This window comes from Mastomys coucha, unplaced genomic scaffold (assembly GCF_008632895.1).
Source record: "Mastomys coucha isolate ucsf_1 unplaced genomic scaffold, UCSF_Mcou_1 pScaffold11, whole genome shotgun sequence".
In the NCBI taxonomy this organism is placed as follows: domain Eukaryota; kingdom Metazoa; phylum Chordata; class Mammalia; order Rodentia; family Muridae; genus Mastomys; species Mastomys coucha.
In genome coordinates, this window is record NW_022196893.1 from 9,775,995 (window position 1) to 9,792,954 (window position 16,960).

At 46.8% G+C, this 16,960-nt stretch overlaps 1 protein-coding gene across 4 annotated transcripts in view; it reads left to right on the forward strand.

The window, feature by feature from the left end:
• Eif3l (eukaryotic translation initiation factor 3 subunit L) overlaps window positions 1-14,684 on the forward strand; it is a 35,647-nt gene extending 20,963 nt beyond the window's left edge. For 2 of the 4 annotated variants that reach the window (XM_031349067.1, XM_031349090.1), the window contains 8 exons: window positions 1,744-1,813; window positions 2,004-2,077; window positions 4,597-4,768; window positions 6,034-6,188; window positions 6,902-7,072; window positions 10,362-10,859; window positions 13,625-13,705; window positions 14,479-14,684. In XM_031349067.1, the coding sequence (XP_031204927.1) occupies window positions 1,744-1,813; window positions 2,004-2,077; window positions 4,597-4,768; window positions 6,034-6,188; window positions 6,902-7,072; window positions 10,362-10,859; window positions 13,625-13,705; window positions 14,479-14,517 (1,260 nt within the window). In that variant the 3' untranslated portion in view covers window positions 14,518-14,684. The remainder of the gene's footprint in view (window positions 1-1,743; window positions 1,814-2,003; window positions 2,078-4,596; window positions 4,769-6,033; window positions 6,189-6,901; window positions 7,073-10,361; window positions 10,860-13,624; window positions 13,706-14,478) is intronic. The other 2 variants (XM_031349083.1, XM_031349074.1) reach the window with 2 other exon arrangements.
• Window positions 14,685-16,960: the final 2,276 nt, after the last annotated feature.

Below are 16,960 nucleotides of genomic sequence, written 5' to 3' on the forward strand. Positions count from 1 at the left end.
CCAGACTGGCCTCGAACTCAGAAATCCGCCTGCCTCTGCCTCCCAAGTGCTGAGATTAAAGGCGTGTGTCACTACCGCCCCAGAAAACTTTTATATTTATAAGCCTTAGGCAGCACTAGAGCTGGTCAGATACCCACCCTCTATGTCTTATGTCTGTTTTCTTACTGATAACCCTTGAGATATGACTTGCCATGTGGTCCACCTGGGCCACTCTTACTTCTAGTGGCCAGGCCCCAGGTCAGTTCTCACGATCCCTTACCCCCTTACTCAATGGCACCTTCTACCTCCTCTACCTTCTCCTCCCTCCACCCCCAGACAGGGTTTCTCCACTCACTCTGTAGACCAGGCTGGCCTTTGGCCTCAAACTCAGAAATCCACCTGCCTCTGCCTCCTAAGCACTGCAGTTAAAAGCATGCGCCACCACTGCCTGGCCCCTCTACCTTCTTTCTCTTCTTCTGTGGTCCTGCCTCAGACCTGAAGCCCAGGAACTGAAACTCCACCTACCTCTTTTTTGCCCAGCTATAGGTTGTATGTTTATTAATTCAACCAATAGTTCTGAATTAAGGAGCGTGGTTACATGTCATCACTTGGTGTGTGTGAGGATCTCCTCATCCCTGAGGGCAACCAGACCTTGAAGGCCAGTATTTAGCATCACAGTGCGTAGCTAAAGACCAAACCTCAACAATTCCCCTTTTGTTTCTAAAAAGGTTCTTTCTCTTGGACTAATAAACAACATACAGTAGGAACAATTACAAAATAATTATGAAAACTATTAGGTATGGGTTACATTCAAAAAGTCTAGTTTGTATTTGTCAACTCAAGAGAAAGTATTTTATTATCTCTCCTATCTTGGTGAGTTCAGAATCTAAATCAATTTCTATCCTACCATTACTAACTTAAAAATATTTTCTTAGACCTAAAACATTTTCCTAAGTGCTATGAACTTTGTAGACTTCCTGAGTGTGCGGATGAAGTTAGGGCGTTTTCCTTGCCACAATTGGAACAACTTCATCTGGAAGCTTTTGATGCTTGTTGTCCTTTCCCAAGTCGAATGGGGTATTGCTAGAAGTCAGTATGCCTCAATGTCAAAAAAGATCTTAAGTTAACAGAATTATATGTAAACACCACATTCTGTGGGTCTCTAAGGTTTTTGAAGACCGTCTAGAGAGTTAAAGCATGACTCAAATGCAGCTATGCCCCCTATACCTGTGAGCATAACAACAAGTTTAAGTGCCAGCCAGCCTGGGCTCTTCCTGGGCACTGCTCTGCATTTCCACTGAATCACAGCTCTGGATAATGGGGACACACGTCAGCCTAGGTGCACAGGTGCAGACACAGGAGACTCTGAATCGTGGAACAGCCTGGTCTGCGTAATAAAGGCAAGGTAGGACTCTTGGCTGATAGGTACAGCTGCTTGCCAACAGCAGTCTGGCACTGGAAACCTGTGGTAGCCCAGTCCTGGGTGTCTCTCTTAACTCTGGCCTTCAGAGCCCAGTGCTGGGTGTCTCTCTTAACTCTGGCCTTCAGGTCCCCTTTGTTAGGGCCACAGCTCCAGAAGCGCCTTCCCTTTCTCTCCTAGATCTACATGCTTGTTGTGTGAGTGGTGGTTGTGATCTGAGGCCATGAAACCTGGCCTTGTCCTGGTGTTCAGTCACTGTGGTACCCCCATCTTTTTCTTCTTATGTACATGAAGAGGACAGACCTCATTTACATCTGTGCCCTAACATCCTGCTCTTTTTCCAGGGGGGACCCTCCTTAGAACAGAGGTTCGAATCCTATTACAACTACTGCAATCTCTTCAACTACATCCTCAGTAAGTCTCAGATTTGGCCAAGGGAATGTAATTGATCACCTGGCTTGCTCTTCTTAGCCACATTTCAACGTGCAAGTAGGAAGAAGGGAGGTTTGGTGGTCTTTGATGAGGGAGATGTGGTGGGTACTCTGTAGCTCTCTCCAGTAGTCGGGCTCCTGCCTGGACTCTGATTCTTCCGTTATCTCTATAGATGCTGATGGACCTGCTCCCCTTGAACTCCCCAACCAGTGGCTCTGGGACATCATCGATGAGTTCATCTACCAGGTGTCTGTCCAGCCTCAGCTTTAACCTCAAATAAGTAATTCCCACAGACGGCCATGACCAGTGTTCGTTTGTGTCCCCAGCGGAGCCCTGTGGCTCTGGGCTCTAGGTTAGAGTGGTTTTCTGAAGAGAAAAGTGAAGCCTGAGAGAGAATTCAGGTGCAAACACGGAAGTCTTGGGCTTGAACTCTTCTCTTCTGCCTGGTACTTTTCTGACTTCAGGAACTGGGCTGGCAACTGCAGACTTCAGGGTCAGGAAGAAGCACCTTCGAGGCTGGAGGCTGCCTAGGGTCTCAGCTACTCACAGTGTTCAACCTTGCCAGTCTCTCATCACTCCTTGTATCTTTTTTTTTGTTTGTTTGTTTCTCTTTGTAGATCAGGCTGGCCTTGAACTCAGAGACCTGTCTGCCTCTGCTTCAAGTGCTGGAATCAAAGGGATGGGAGCCACCACTGCCAGGCTGTAAAAGAGTTCTGCATCTCGGTCCTGTGTTTCCCTGGCATGTACTATAACAGAATACAGTAGCACATCGCTTATCTAGAATTCCAGAAAATGTCTCTTGCCTTGGGGTTCTCTTGTTGAGGCTGCACTGAGAATGTGGCCAGGTGTGGAGTGGCCTGGAGGTAGAAGTTGAGGGACTGTTGACTGGCCTGGGTGTCGGCTGTGACTTAACTGCACGTGGTAGTCGCTTCCCCATCTCCTGCACGCGGGTTGCAGGGCAGATTCCTGAGGTTCTGCACATACAGTCACAAGGCAGCTCATGAATGTTCCTTATGTAGTCAGTATGGTTATGATCCTTTTTAGCTTTTATTCAGTCATCTTACAAGCAGAATATACCACCGTCCGTGGTGGCACTCATGGGTACTTCCAGGATTTGGGACAGGGAGGCAAGAGGATCATACCATGTTCCAGGCCAGCCAGGTCTACATAATGAGATGCTGCCTTGAAAAAGTTTAGAGGGAACAAAACGTTTATAATTTAGAAAAATTCTGGGGAAATTGGTGTTCTTGTTTTAATTTGCTTTGATATAGTAGTGTCTTCTATAGCTCTGGCTGTCTTTGAACTTCTAATCGTCCTGCCTCTTCTCCTGTGTCCTAGGGTTACTGGCATTCAACCAACAGAAGGATTAGAAATCAGTAGTGTTTTTTGAGCTTATTTCATAAACCAGGGAGCCCTCTGAGTGCAGAGTGTTGGGGAGTAGTGGCTGGTGAAAGCACCTTCGCCGTGCTCTCTGAGACAGGCTTCTTCCCCTAACTCATGCACTAGTACCTCTCATGGTGCAAATCTCAGGTCATGGTCACCTTGCTCGGTCCCCTGGCTTCTCTGCTGTCAGCCTCTGGGCAAAGGAGGAGAGTCTCCTGGCCAGGCTGCATCTCTCTTAAGATAAGCATAATTCCTAGGCTTAGCTGCTGTTCTTTGTTACGGGCTTTTTAGTTCCATAAAGACTAGCCACCAGGATCAGTGAGCGGCTTTCGAATTCCATAGAGACTAGCCACCAGGATCAGTGAGCGCTGGGCTTTTTAGTTCCATAGAGACTAGCCACCAGGATCAGTGAGCGTTGGGCTTTTTAGTTCCATAGAGACTAGCCACCAGGATCAGTGAGCGGCTTTCGAATTCCATAGAGACTAGCCACCAGGATCAGTGAGGGCCGGGAGTCTTCAGGCCAGTGCAACAGACACAGTGGGAGTGGCCCCCTTCCTCTGCACTCTTTTTCTTTTTTTTTTTTATTGTTTTTCAAGACAGGGTTTCTCTGTGTAGCCCTGGCTGTCCTGGAACTCACTCTGTAGACCAGGCTGTCCTTGAACTTGGCCTCTGCGCCCCAAGTGCTGAGAATAAAGGCGTGCGCTACCACTGCACAGCTTTTTTTTTTCTTCTTTTTAATTGAAACCAGGTTTTACTATGTGGAACTGACTTTGTGAACCAGACTGGCCTTGAACCCACAGATATCTGCCTTCTGCACTTAAGGCATTTGCCACCACCATTTTTGGGGGAGTTAAGTGTTTTCAATCCTCAGATAACATGAAAGTGCCTACTTGCATCAGTTAATCTCAGGGAACATTGGTACATAGGTGCTTATATGTATTTGTTCTTATAGAGCTGTCACTTAAAATAATATCATGCTTTTTCTTGAATATTTATTTTATGTACAAGTGCTCTGTCTGCGTTTCGACCTTTGTGCCAGTAGAGGGCGTCAGATCCCTTTACAGTTGTTTGTGAGCCACCATGTGGTTGCTGGGGATTGAACTCAGGACCTCTGAAGAGCAGTCAGTGCTCTTAACCGCTGAGCCATCTCTGCAGCCCTACGATATGATGCCTTACTTTACCATTTGCTGTGGCTTGAAGACATAAACTTTGTCTTCATCCCAGTGCTTAGGCAAAAGCAGGATGAGTTTGTGGTCACCTGAACCATATAGGCTTGTGCTTTCCACCTCTAAAACAATTAATAAAGCCTGTGTCACCTCACTGTGAACACGTGACTGTCACTTGGATTTTTGCCCCTGCAACATCTTTTCCTTTTTCAACAGTTCCAGTCATTCAGTCAGTACCGCTGCAAGACGGCCAAGAAGTCGGAGGAAGAGATAGACTTCCTTAGGTCCAATCCTAAAATCTGGAACGTGCACAGCGTCCTCAACGTGCTGCACTCCCTGGTGGACAAATCCAACATCAACCGGCAGTTGGAGGTCTACACCAGTGGGGGTGAGTATGGCCAGGATCTCCATGGCCAGTGGCTTCTGCTGTGTCCTGGTACTCACTCTGTAGACCAGGCTGGCCTTGAACTCAGAAATCCACCTGCCTCTGCCTCCCAAGTGCTGGGATTAAAGGCGTGTGCCACTACCGCCCGGCCATAACATGGATTTTAGGATTGAAATTAGGCCACTTGGTGTATATAGCCAGTGCTGGGCCCTTTCACCTGCTCTTCCTTCTCCTTAAATTACTGAGAACCATAACGTTCTAATTATTTATATGTCACCACTCTAGTTGTAGGTGTGAACCTGGAATAATGGAGCCTAAAATGAGGTAGACTAAAGTCTCATACAATAGCCAGCTTTATTTGGAGCATCAGACAATTTATCTTTCAAGATAGGGTTTCTCCTTGTACACCAGGCTGTCCTTGAACTCAGAGATTCATCTGCCTTTGCCTTCTGAGTGTTGAAGTGTCCCACCACCGCCAGACAGGAAACTTTTTTTTAAAGATTTATTTGTTTATTTCATATATATGAGTACACACTCTAGCTGTACAGATAGTTGTGAATCTTCATCTGGTTGTTGGGAATTGACTTTTAGGACCTCTGCTCCGGTAGACCCTGCTCGCTCTGGCCCAAAGATTTATTTATTATTATAAATAAGTACACTGTAGCTATCTTCAGACACACCAGAAGAGAGCGTCAGATCTCATTATGGGTGGTTGTGAGCCACCATGTGTTTGCTGGGATTTGAACTCAGGACCTTCAGAAGAGCAGTCGTGCTCTTACCCACTGAGCCATCTCTCCACCCTGGCAAAGAATCTTTTTAACAACAAAAGGTTTAATAAGGCTGGGCAGTGGTGGCGCGCACACTTTTAATCCCAGAACTTGGGGTGCAGAGGCAGGTAGATTTCTGAGTTGGAGGCCAGCCTGGTCTACAGAGTGAGTTCCAGGACAGCCAGGGCTACACAGAGAAACTCTTGTCTCGGAAACAAAACAAAACAAAAAAAATGTTTAACAAAAGTAAGATATTGGTTATGTGAAGTCAGCCCACGCCTATGCACTGCACCTGGGAGGAGCACAGAGGCACATTCCAAGAACAAACCAGGTTTAGAAGGAGCACACAACTGGTCTGGGTTCTCAAGATTCCCAGGCAGAGGTAATCCGTGCTATAGGGGCTTTGGCAGCAGCTGAGACTCTTACTGAGCGACATTCAGTGGCTAGGCCTAGCCTGCTTTATCTTCCCCGTGGAAACATCACAGCATCCGTCCCTCACAGGTGACCCCGAAAGTGTGGCTGGGGAGTACGGACGACATTCCCTCTACAAGATGCTCGGCTACTTCAGCCTGGTGGGGCTTCTGCGCCTGCACTCTCTTCTGGGGGACTACTACCAGGCTATCAAGGTGCTGGAGAATATTGAGCTGAACAAGAAAGTAAGTGCATCTGTCTGCTCTGCCCTGACTTCAAGAACACGAGTAGCCAGGAAACACAGAGTCCAGCCCGAAGAGTCTGCGCTTTGACGGTCTGGTTGGCTGAGGGTACTGAAGTGTGTACTCTTAGAGTCTGTGTCCTGACTATAGAACACAAGAGTGATAGCTCTTTACTAGTGTAGAATTAAAAGCTGGGCATGGAGGCTAGAGAGATGGCTCAGTGGTTAAGAGCACTGACTGCTCTTCCTGAAGGTCCCAAGTTCAAATCCCAGCAACCACATGGTGGCTCACAACCATCAGTAATAGGGATCTGTTGCCCTCTTCTGGTATGTCTGAAGACAGCAACAGTGTACCCACATACATGAAACAAATAAAATCTTAGGAAAAAAAGCTGGGCATTGGTGGTGCTTGCATTCTGGGGAGAGGAGCAGCAGGAGCACCACAAGTTCAAAGCCAGCCTAAGACCCTGTCTCCAAAAGCAAAAACAAATTCCTGAAAGACTTAGGTTTTTAATGTTTGTTTGTCCGTCTTTGGTTTTATTTTTTGGAGCCAGGTCTCACTGTATAGCTTTCACTGTCTTGGAACTTGATATAGATCAGCCTATCTCAAATTCACAGAAATGCCCTTACCTCTGCTGCCACTGAGCCCTGATGGCTTCATCCAGTTTGGGATGAGCAGGACTCATGGCTGCTGCTTCCTTCCACCTTCCTTTGCAGAGCATGTATTCCCGTGTGCCTGAATGCCAGGTCACCACCTACTATTATGTTGGCTTTGCGTATTTAATGATGCGTCGATACCAGGATGCTATCCGGGTCTTTGCCAACATCCTGCTGTACATCCAGAGGACTAAGAGCATGTTCCAGAGGACCACATACAAGTATGAAATGGTAAGAGAAGTCTGCAGCCACTGTCTTACCAGGCAGCCCACTCCTCAGCACCTGTGCCAACGGTTCTGCATAAACACTATCCAAAACTCGCTACTCTCAAAGCTACTTCAATACAGTTTAATTGGGTATACTTGTGGGATATGTGGTTATTAGATTCAGAGAGAGAAGTCGGAGCTAGGTTTGCTAACGCTTATCCTTAACCTTTTTTTTTTTTTTTTTTTTTTTTTTTTTTTTTTTTTTTGGTTTTTCGAGACAGGGTTTCTCTGTATAGCCCTGGCTGTCCTGGAACTCACTCTGTAAACCAGGCTGGCCTCGAACTCAGAAATCCGCCTGCCTCTGCCTCCCGAGTGCTGGGATTAAAGGCATGCACCACCACTGCCCGGCTGAAGCATATCTATCCTTAATCTTAATCTTTGAATTTGGGAAGCAGAGACACGTGGATCTCTGAGTTTAAGACTAACCTGGCGGTAGTGGGGAATAGGGGGTACTTTGGAGGGGAAACCAGGAAAGGGGAGAACATTTGAAATGTAAATAAAGAAAATATCTAATAAAAAAAATAGACAAAATTTAAAAAAAAAAAAAAACTAACTTTGTCTACAGAGTGAGTTCCAGGACAGCCAGGGCTATGTAGAGAGATCCTGTCTCAAAAAGAAAACCAGAATGTTTGTCATCCTTAACTATTTATCGTTTGTTTGTGATGAAAACTTTCTAACTATTCTTCAGGTTCTTTGGTTGATTTTTAGTTCTTTGAGACAGATTCCTTTGTGTAGCCCTGGCTGTCCTAGAATTTGCTTTATAGACCAGGCTGCCCTTGAACTCAGAAATCTCCCTGCCTGTCTCCTGAGTGCTAGGATTAAAAGTGTGCTCCACCACCCCACATGTCTTACAGTTCTTTGTAGATATAAATTGATATAAAACAGTGCCCCGCTGTGCTATATAGATAGAGCTCATTAATGCATTTTCAGCTTTTATAAGCCTATTCTCTGAACTCCCTCTGTCTACCTGGCTCACTTCTAGGCTCTTTATGATCTTTATCGACAGGTAGAGCCAGCTGCTGTCTTCCTGTTCGCAGCAGTCCTCCTGCTTCAGCAGCTTGGGGTCTGGGATTACAGGCCACACCACCCTTGCCTGTCCTGCATTTTTTAAGACAGTATAATGTTTTTCCTAATCACTTGAGAGTATTCATGCATGCAATATATCTTTATCATATTTGCTCCCAACTCCTCCCCTCTAACTCCTCCCAGAACCCCCAATACTCTTAACTTTGTATCTTTAGTTTGCTTATTTTTATTTTGTTATTTATTTATATTTAATAACCCAGGTAGTAGTTGTGCTGCCCATCTACTCATGGATGTGGAGTCATTGAAAACTGACCCTCTGTCAGAAGCCGTCAGCTGCTAAAGGCCCCTCAGCCAGGGGTCCGGGCCCTTGAGCTCCTCCCTGGCCCGTGCTGGGATGTTGACTGGCAGCAAACCACAGTTGCTGTCGTTTGTGAGCACAGGGACCCTGCTCTGTCCAGAGGGCACTCTGGTGTTGCAGAGCTCTTCTTCGTCTCTGACTCTTGCAGTCTTTCTGGCCCTCCCTCTCCTTGGTCTTGGGTACAGGGGATGCGATATAAATGCTCCATTGGTGGCTGAGCAGTCCACAAACTTTTCTCTGGATTTTGACTGCTTACGAGTTTCTTTGTTAACTGCCATCCATTCTACAATGGGATTCTTTGATAAAGTTGGTTAGATATAGATTTGGCGTTTTGATGCTATGCCCACTTAGCAAACTAATAGTAGTTGGTTCACCGCTGGGGCTTATTGGCTTCCTTACTGTGGGTTCTTTGCCTAATTTACAATAGCAGGCATACATTCTCTTCTGTGGAGCAGGCCTTAAATCCAGTCAGAAAGTGGTTGGTTACTCCTGTAAAAGTCATGCCGCTTTTGCTCCCATGGGTATATATTACCATACTAGTCATTATTTTAGCTTACAAGACTCAAAGCTTCTTTGTGTGTGTGGTGGTTGTGGGGGTAGGGGGCTTAAACTTAGGGTCTGGTGCTTGTTAGATAAGCAGTGTATCCTTGAGCCACATTCCCTGGCCCCCACTCAGATTATTTTGAGAGAAGGTCTCAGAAGAAGTTCCCCAGACTAACCTTTTTTCTTTTTGGTTTTTCTTTGGGTTTTTGAGACAGAGTTTCTCTGTGTAGCCCTAGTTGTCCTGGAACTCACTCTGTAGACCAGGCTGGCCTCAAACTCAGAAATCCACCTGCCTCTGCCTCCCAAGTGTTGGGATTAAAGGCGTGCGCCACCACTGCCGGGTCCCCAGACTAACCTTGCACTTAACTCTGTTGCCCTAGCAGGCCTTAAACTTGTCCCCTGCCTTAACCACTGGAATACCTTAGGACCAGCTCTTTTCTACTCATCTATACAGTTTGTTTATTTAGTTTCTGCATGTGAGAATGTGGTATTGCTTTTTGTTTGTTTGTTTGTTTTGTTTTTCGAGGGTTTCTCTGTGTAGCCCTGGCTGTCCTGGAACTCACTCTGTAGACCAGGCTGGTTTCTAACTCAGAAATCCACCTGCCTCTGCCTCCCAAATGCTGGGATTAAAGGGTGCGCCATCACTGCCCGGCTGTGGTATTGCTTTTCAACTGGATTTTTTTCCTTTTGCATGGCACGTGTCCTTTAGCAGGACTCTTTAGTACCTGCTGGCTAAGCGTTTCTTATCATGACATTTACCTTAGATTACTAACGGTTTTGTGATACGAGCCATTTAGATGGCTTTGGAGCTTAGCTTGATGGTAGAGCCTTTGCCTAGCATGATCAAAGCCTCAGATTCAGTCCTCAGCAATGAAAATAAACGACATTTGAAGCAGTGAGTGGGGGAGGATGGCTCAAGACTTGTTTCCTAGGCAGCGTGGATGGCCTGAGAACACTGGCTTGGGGGGAGATCAGTAGAACAGCATAGGCTGGGGGGGAGGGGGGTTCTGGCTTTGGTAGTCCTCCGTTATCCATGTAAAGGATTTTGTTTTCTGTCCGCATCAGAGATTTCTACTAAATCTTAGCAAGTGTTTAAGAATTGATTTTCCAGGACTCTGAGGCCAACTGGAAAGGTCCTGGGTTGGGTTCTAGAGACAACCAAAGAAGACTTGGCACTGGGTGTGAGCTTTGGGGTTGGTGTTGCCAGCTGTCTAGGAGAATACAGTGACTGGCGCGTGCGAGGCAACGTGAGATATGGTGCTGAGTGCAGGTGGGGGATGGCAGGTCCACGGTGGAATTCAGAAAGCGTATGTTTGACTTCTCCCAGATTAACAAGCAGAACGAGCAGATGCATGCTCTGCTGGCCATTGCTCTCACCATGTACCCCATGCGGATTGACGAGAGCATACACCTGCAGCTGCGGGAGAAATATGGAGACAAGATGCTGCGCATGCAGAAGGGGGACCCCCAGGTCTATGAGGAACTTTTCAGCTATGCCTGCCCCAAGTTCCTGTCGCCTGTGGTGCCTAACTACGACAACGTCCATCCCAACTACCACAAAGAGCCCTTCCTGCAGCAGCTGAAGGTGTTCTCTGATGAGGTGCAGCAGCAGGCCCAGCTCTCCACCATTCGCAGCTTCCTCAAGCTCTACACCACCATGCCTGTAGCCAAGCTGGCCGGCTTCCTGGACCTCACAGAGCAGGAGTTCCGCATCCAACTGCTGGTCTTCAAGCACAAGATGAAGAACTTGGTGTGGACCAGTGGCATTTCTGCCCTGGATGGCGAGTTTCAGTCGGCCTCGGAGGTGGACTTCTATATTGATAAGGTAAGGTATTCCCGGGGCCAGCCACCATGGTCATTCCACTTAGCCTTTCCAAGGTGTGAATGATGGGTGATATCCTTGCAGCGGATGTGTAGTAGGTTAGAAGTGTGAGTAGTACAAACAGGGAAAGGTGGTGGGGCCGCACCTCCAGCTGCAGGAGAAATAGTGGACAAGATGCTACTACAGGTGCAGAAGGGACTTCTATGAGGAACTTTTTAGCTATGCCTGCCCCAAGCTCCTGCCATCTGTGGTTTCCGTGGCGACACCTCACCTGCACTCCTGCTGATGGGCTTGTGTGTGACTTTGGATTGTTATGTAGACACGTGGACTTTTTTGAGAGATGGATGGGGTTTTGAACTTTGGGTCCTTCTGCCTCAGCTTCCCACCTGCCATTGTCTGCTTCACATAAGGCTTTTGTAAGTTAGCTATCAATGATATGTATGTAGTACATTTGTATGTATGTCTGGGTAGAGGCTGAGTTCTTTCTCAAGTATTAACATGGGAGTGGCTTCCTTGGGATAAGAAGTAGGCAGAATAGTGTTTTCTTCCTGTGACACTTTAGTGTCCTATTTAATGAGACCATGAAAGTGATTTTCTGTTGTTTTGTTGGTGCCGAGCTGAGCCTGTGCGTGTTAGGCAGGCACTCTACACTCTGCCATCTCCCATTGGAGATGGTCATTTCATTTTGTGAAGTTGCCCAGGAAGGTAACGGATAGATGGGGTTCTGAACTTTGATCCTCCTGCCTCAGCTTCCTAAGTAGTTGTGGTTATAGGTCTCTGCCACTGAACCCATTGTTTTGGTTACTTTCTATTGCTGTGACAAAACACCATCACATCACCAAGACAGTTTATGAAAGACTGTATTCAAGTATATGAACCTCTGCAGCCATTTTCATTCAAACCACCACACCCAGCCACGCTTTAGTTTTCAGTCATATTTTCCTCAGAAGCACAAAACAGTGAACATTTTATATGTCAAGTATTGCAGTCTCTCTCCCTCACCAGTTATTTCTCTTGATATATTTTATATATGTGTGTGGAGAAGCACATACATGTGGAGGTCAGAGGACATTTTGTAGGAATCCAGGTTATCCATCAGGCTTGCGCAGAAAGTGCTAACACTATGGCCCAGCTCAGCTCTCTCTGACTCTTAGGAAGAATGGTTTTAGGCTTGGAGCACGTGCTTGATATAGCTCTCTTGGGTATGTGTGTAATCGTGGAATAAATGGATCTGCTTGGGTTATCTCTTTTTTAAAAAATTATTATTATTATTATTATTATTATTATTATTATTATTATTATTATTATTAGTGTGTATATGTGGGCAAGCGACATGCCATATGGCATGTCAGGGAGGTTGGAGGACAGCTTTGTAAATGGATTCTTTTCCAGCTCTCAGTGGGCTTATGTGGCAGGTGTCTTTAATCACTGAGCCGTCTAGCTGTTCCGTAATTTGGTTTTAAGACCTTACTTGGAGCCAAGAGTAATGGCACTTGCTTTTAATCCCAGCACGTGGGGGAGGTGCATCTCTGAATTTGACATCAGCCTGATCTACATAGCAAGTTCCAGGATAGCCAGGGCTATACAGAGAAACCCTGTCTTGGAAAAAATAACAACGAAAGAGTACTCAACAAAAGACTAACAACAAAAGCCGCTCTTCCTGAGGACTAGAGCTTACAGCAGGCCCCCTGGGATCGATGTTTTTAGTCTCCTTGGCACCAGCACTCAGAATTGCTTACCCACATGCAGATACACACATCCACTCAGCATTTGGAATCATTTTTAAAGGGAGGTGGTGAGGCAGAGAGTAATAAAGACATTCTACGTCAGCCTCTGACCTGTGTGTGAAGTCCACATCCACTCAAACATGGACACACATGTGCGCACACATACCCTTCTCTACATTGTCTAGCCACTGGTTGCCCTCCCTTCTGCATTCATTCTCACTGTTTGACACATAGGTTCTGATAGCATCGTTGACTTGCTCTACCCACTCTGTCATCTCTTAGTGACTCAGCAGCTAATTCCTCAGGATCGGTTTAATAAAATGCTTCTCCCAATGTGGTCATTACAAGTCAAATCTTATTTTTATGTTTTGTTATTTGTATGTGTGATCTGTGCTGGGTGCAAGTGGAGGTCAGAGACAACTTAGTGGGTGTTGGTTCTTCCCTTCTATGGTGATGAGACAGGATCTGTCTTGTGTCTGCTCTCCTTGTGTCTCCACCTGCCATCCCACTAGGAATGCTAGATTACAGATGGTCAGATATCTGAAGCCATCTCCATAGCCCACGAGGCAGATTTTGCTGGGGCACTGTACTCAGATTAAATTAATTCTGTGTACATGGTTTAAAGGCCCTATGCCAATCATGCCTTGGGAGTGTTGAGGGCAGGGTGACCCTCTTTTATCCACCTCTCAAGTATTAGAATTACGTGTGTGTCCTGGCACTTACATGCTTGTGTTTCTCACTGCCTGCTAATGCTCCTCTTCCCCTAAACCTGGCTTTTGAAAATTAGTATAGGAGCTGAGTGTGCTCAGCCTATACTTAAGAGGCTCTGCATCTTAAGTTCGAGGCTAGCCTGCGCAGTCTGGATCCTCCCATAATAAAAAGTGAAGAGTGCTGGGGATAAAGCTAAGTACTGGGGGCAACACTGTACATGTTACTAACACTGGACACTATTGTGCTTTTCAGTTAAGTGGCTCCACACTAGGTGGCCCTCTCCTCTGTCCCTGCCTCCCGTCCACCACTACTAACCGCTTTTTCCCATAGGACATGATCCATATCGCAGACACCAAAGTTGCCAGACGCTATGGGGATTTCTTTATCCGACAGATCCACAAGTTTGAGGAGGTAAGGCATCTGAGAGTTAGCTAATAAGCTAGAAGATAGAAATGGGTCTTTAAATTTTTCCTCATCTTTATTTTTAAGAAACTTGTGATGGGCCCCTTTAACTTTCTAAGCTCGCTGGCGGCTTGGGAGCCGATTGGGCCCAGAAACTGCTGCGTCAGCCCTTTCTAGGGTATCTCCTTCCAAGATCTTGGTCTGTGGGTGGCCCTTCGAGGGGTGTCGCTCTCCTTGCCCTTCCTGGTATTTCCTAATAAGGGTGGATTTGCAGCTGCGCTCCTCCTTCCCCACTTGGGGTGTTCTCCTGCTCAGACAGGTCTGGCCAGTGTCTGGAGGCTGGAGGACTGGAAGCTGCTGCGTTTGACAGATCTGGTGCTCCGAGTCTTGTCCGTCAGGTCTATCTCTAAGCCACCTTGACCTGATACCTGGAGTCCTCTGACAGGGGCCTTGTTTCTTCAGGATTTTAACAGTCGGGCATTGTTTTTAACCCTCCAGCTGCCATGCAGCCAGAGGGGACTACTGTCTTCTAGCAAAAAGAGGTAGAAGCTCAACTAATCTAGCCACACGGTCCTGTCTGTGAAATGGGCAAAGTGGTCTAGGCTATGGGTTTGCCAAGCGAAGACAGGGAAAAAGACTGATGACTGCTTTGGGGTCCAAGGCTTTCTGTGGCCCTCCAGGTCTCAGAGGGGCTGCTGGGGAGTCTGGTTTCTTGATTGTGCACACGGTTGGGATGGGTCCCAAAGATTCCACATCTAATTTAGCTTTACTTTCCCATGTAGCTTAATAGAACCCTGAAGAAGATGGGACAGAGGCCCTGAAGATACTCACACACGAGTCAAGAACCTGTTTTGATATTTTGGACGGGAAGTATTCTTGTCACCAAGAAGCCTTACCTAAGTCAGCCATCAGCCGAATTGAAACTTGTTCAAATCAAGGACTGGATGTTTTAAGACGATCTCAGTAAAGGGTCTTTGTTGGAGCTGGGTTCGTGGTCTCATTATTACAGGCAGATCTGTGGCTCTGGCAACACTCCATTGTTTCCTGTGTATCCTGCTTTCCTGATGCATCAGACAGTGTGGAAGCTGAATTCTTTTACCCCTGTGTTTGTAACATACTTCATGCTTTATAGAACGTTCACATGTCCTGTCTGTTTTGTGCCCTACATGAGATTTAAATGATCCGCCAGAGTTTGCATAACATGTTAGTTGTGGGTGCTGTCCCCTTGAAAGAAACTCTGGGGCATCTCTTACTGTCAGGAATTGTGCAGAAAAGGCTTGGACCCCCTTCACCGGTACAGCTCAGGTTTTGTGCAGCTTTGCATTTTTTTGTTTAGAAAGTGTATCCCGATCTAATTTTATTAGTTCTTCTGTCCAGATTAGTACCTGCTGTATGTGGTAGAGGTGGGTGGGGTTTGAGACAGGGCTCTGTACAACAGCATGCCTTCACACATATCCTGCTGTCAGCTTTCCTTCTAGGATTATAGATTTTCATCATGGATTTTTTGGGGGGAAGGGGGCTCTTACAAAGCTTTACTTTATGAGTATGGATGTTTACATGTTTGTCTGTGTACTGTGTGTACAGTGCCTGCAGAAGCCAGAAAAGATCACTAGATCCCTCTTCATTGCTGAGCCATCTCTCCAGACCTTCCTGGCTTTTTGAAACATGGTCTTGATATGTGGCTCAGGCTGACGGAGCTAGCAAAGTAGCCCAGAATGGTCTGACTTGCAGTCATGCATCTTGGTAACTCCTGGTGGTTGGCAGCGGCTTTCCCTTCCCAGGTGTTAATGATGAGCGTGTTACCTTGGTGCCTTGCCTTGTAATCCTGTGCCTAAGCTTGGTGCCGAGCACAAAAGGTGACTGCAGGACAACTTGTGCTTTCTGAGCCAAGGGTAGGAACGGGCGGGATGCTGTTTATACCCATTTGTTGCCTGGCACACAGTGGATGCTCACTTGTTTATCCTCCCCCACATTTGGAATTCATAAGCGCCTCTCTCTCTCCCACTGATTTGCCTAATTCCTGCAAGCTATTAATGTAACCTTATGTGGAAGGAGGTCTGTGTGGACAGGGGTTATCCAGATGGGTTCTGATCTAGTGACAGGGATCTTGCAAGAGGCACAGTCATTGGAGTTCCCCAGCTGAGAGATACAGAGGCTCTCTCCTGAAGAGCCGACCTCCATCTTGATTTCAGGGTTTTAGCTTCCAAAACAATGTGACTTCTGCTCTAAGCCTCCGAGTGTGTTATGTGGTACAGAAGCCCTGAGGACATAGTAGAACTTAATGAGAAGAGTCAGTCCTTTATCCACAAGGAAACTGACCAGGTATTTCTAGGCAAGGAGGAGATCCATGTATGGAGAAACCAAATCCTATCTTTGGAGCTTAATCTTTGACAGGGTGATAAGTTATACTTACCATGGACAATGATATGACCTCTGGGGAATTATGGACAATGCCACAAGGGTAGTTTTGACCACGGTATGGTAGTGCATGTCTGTAATCCACACACTTGAGAGACTGAACGTGGTGGGTCAGTGACAGTTCAAAACTACCTTGCATTTTTCACAAGATGAGGGGACACAGTGATAGGGGTCCCTTTGCGCAGAACCCCGAAGGTAGATACCTGGGTAAGTGTTGACCTGCAGAGGAAACAAAGGCACTAAGGCCAGAGCACATTAGATGCTGAGGGACCACAGAAGGCAGCCAGTCGGTGCAGACGGCAGGGTCTGTCGGTGGTGGTAAGGGGGTGCAGCCTGCGTGAGGCTGGGCAGATGCCCCACCAGAGAGGTAGCAGAGCTCTTTGCCAGTTCCAGAGCTTAAGGGTGGAGTTGAGAGATGAACCCAGGTCAGCCCAGTGTTAAGTACTCTTGTCCTGGGACCCGGCTCCACTTTCCGAAGGGAAAAGGCCAAGAGCATTCTCTCCCTTAACAAGAAAAATATCCAAGCGCTTGTAAAACTCTTTGGGAATTCTCCAGGCTCTTCATCTGTGACCTTGGCGGAGCCTAAGACTGGAGCAAGGATCTGCTGGACTCCATGCCTTCCTGTCCAGGGCTAGTTCCTGGCTGGGGAGGGGATGCGCTCTGGCTCCTAAATATCTCCTGTTGTTCCTCCAGAAGCCCTGGCACTGGGCAAAGGTGGCTCCCCTGGGCTAATCTTTTCCCTGTTTTGTTTTGTTTTGTTTTGTTTTGTTTGAGACATGGTTTCTCTGTATAACTCTGGCTGTCCTGGAACTCACTCTGTAGACCAGGCTGGCCTCAAACTCAGAA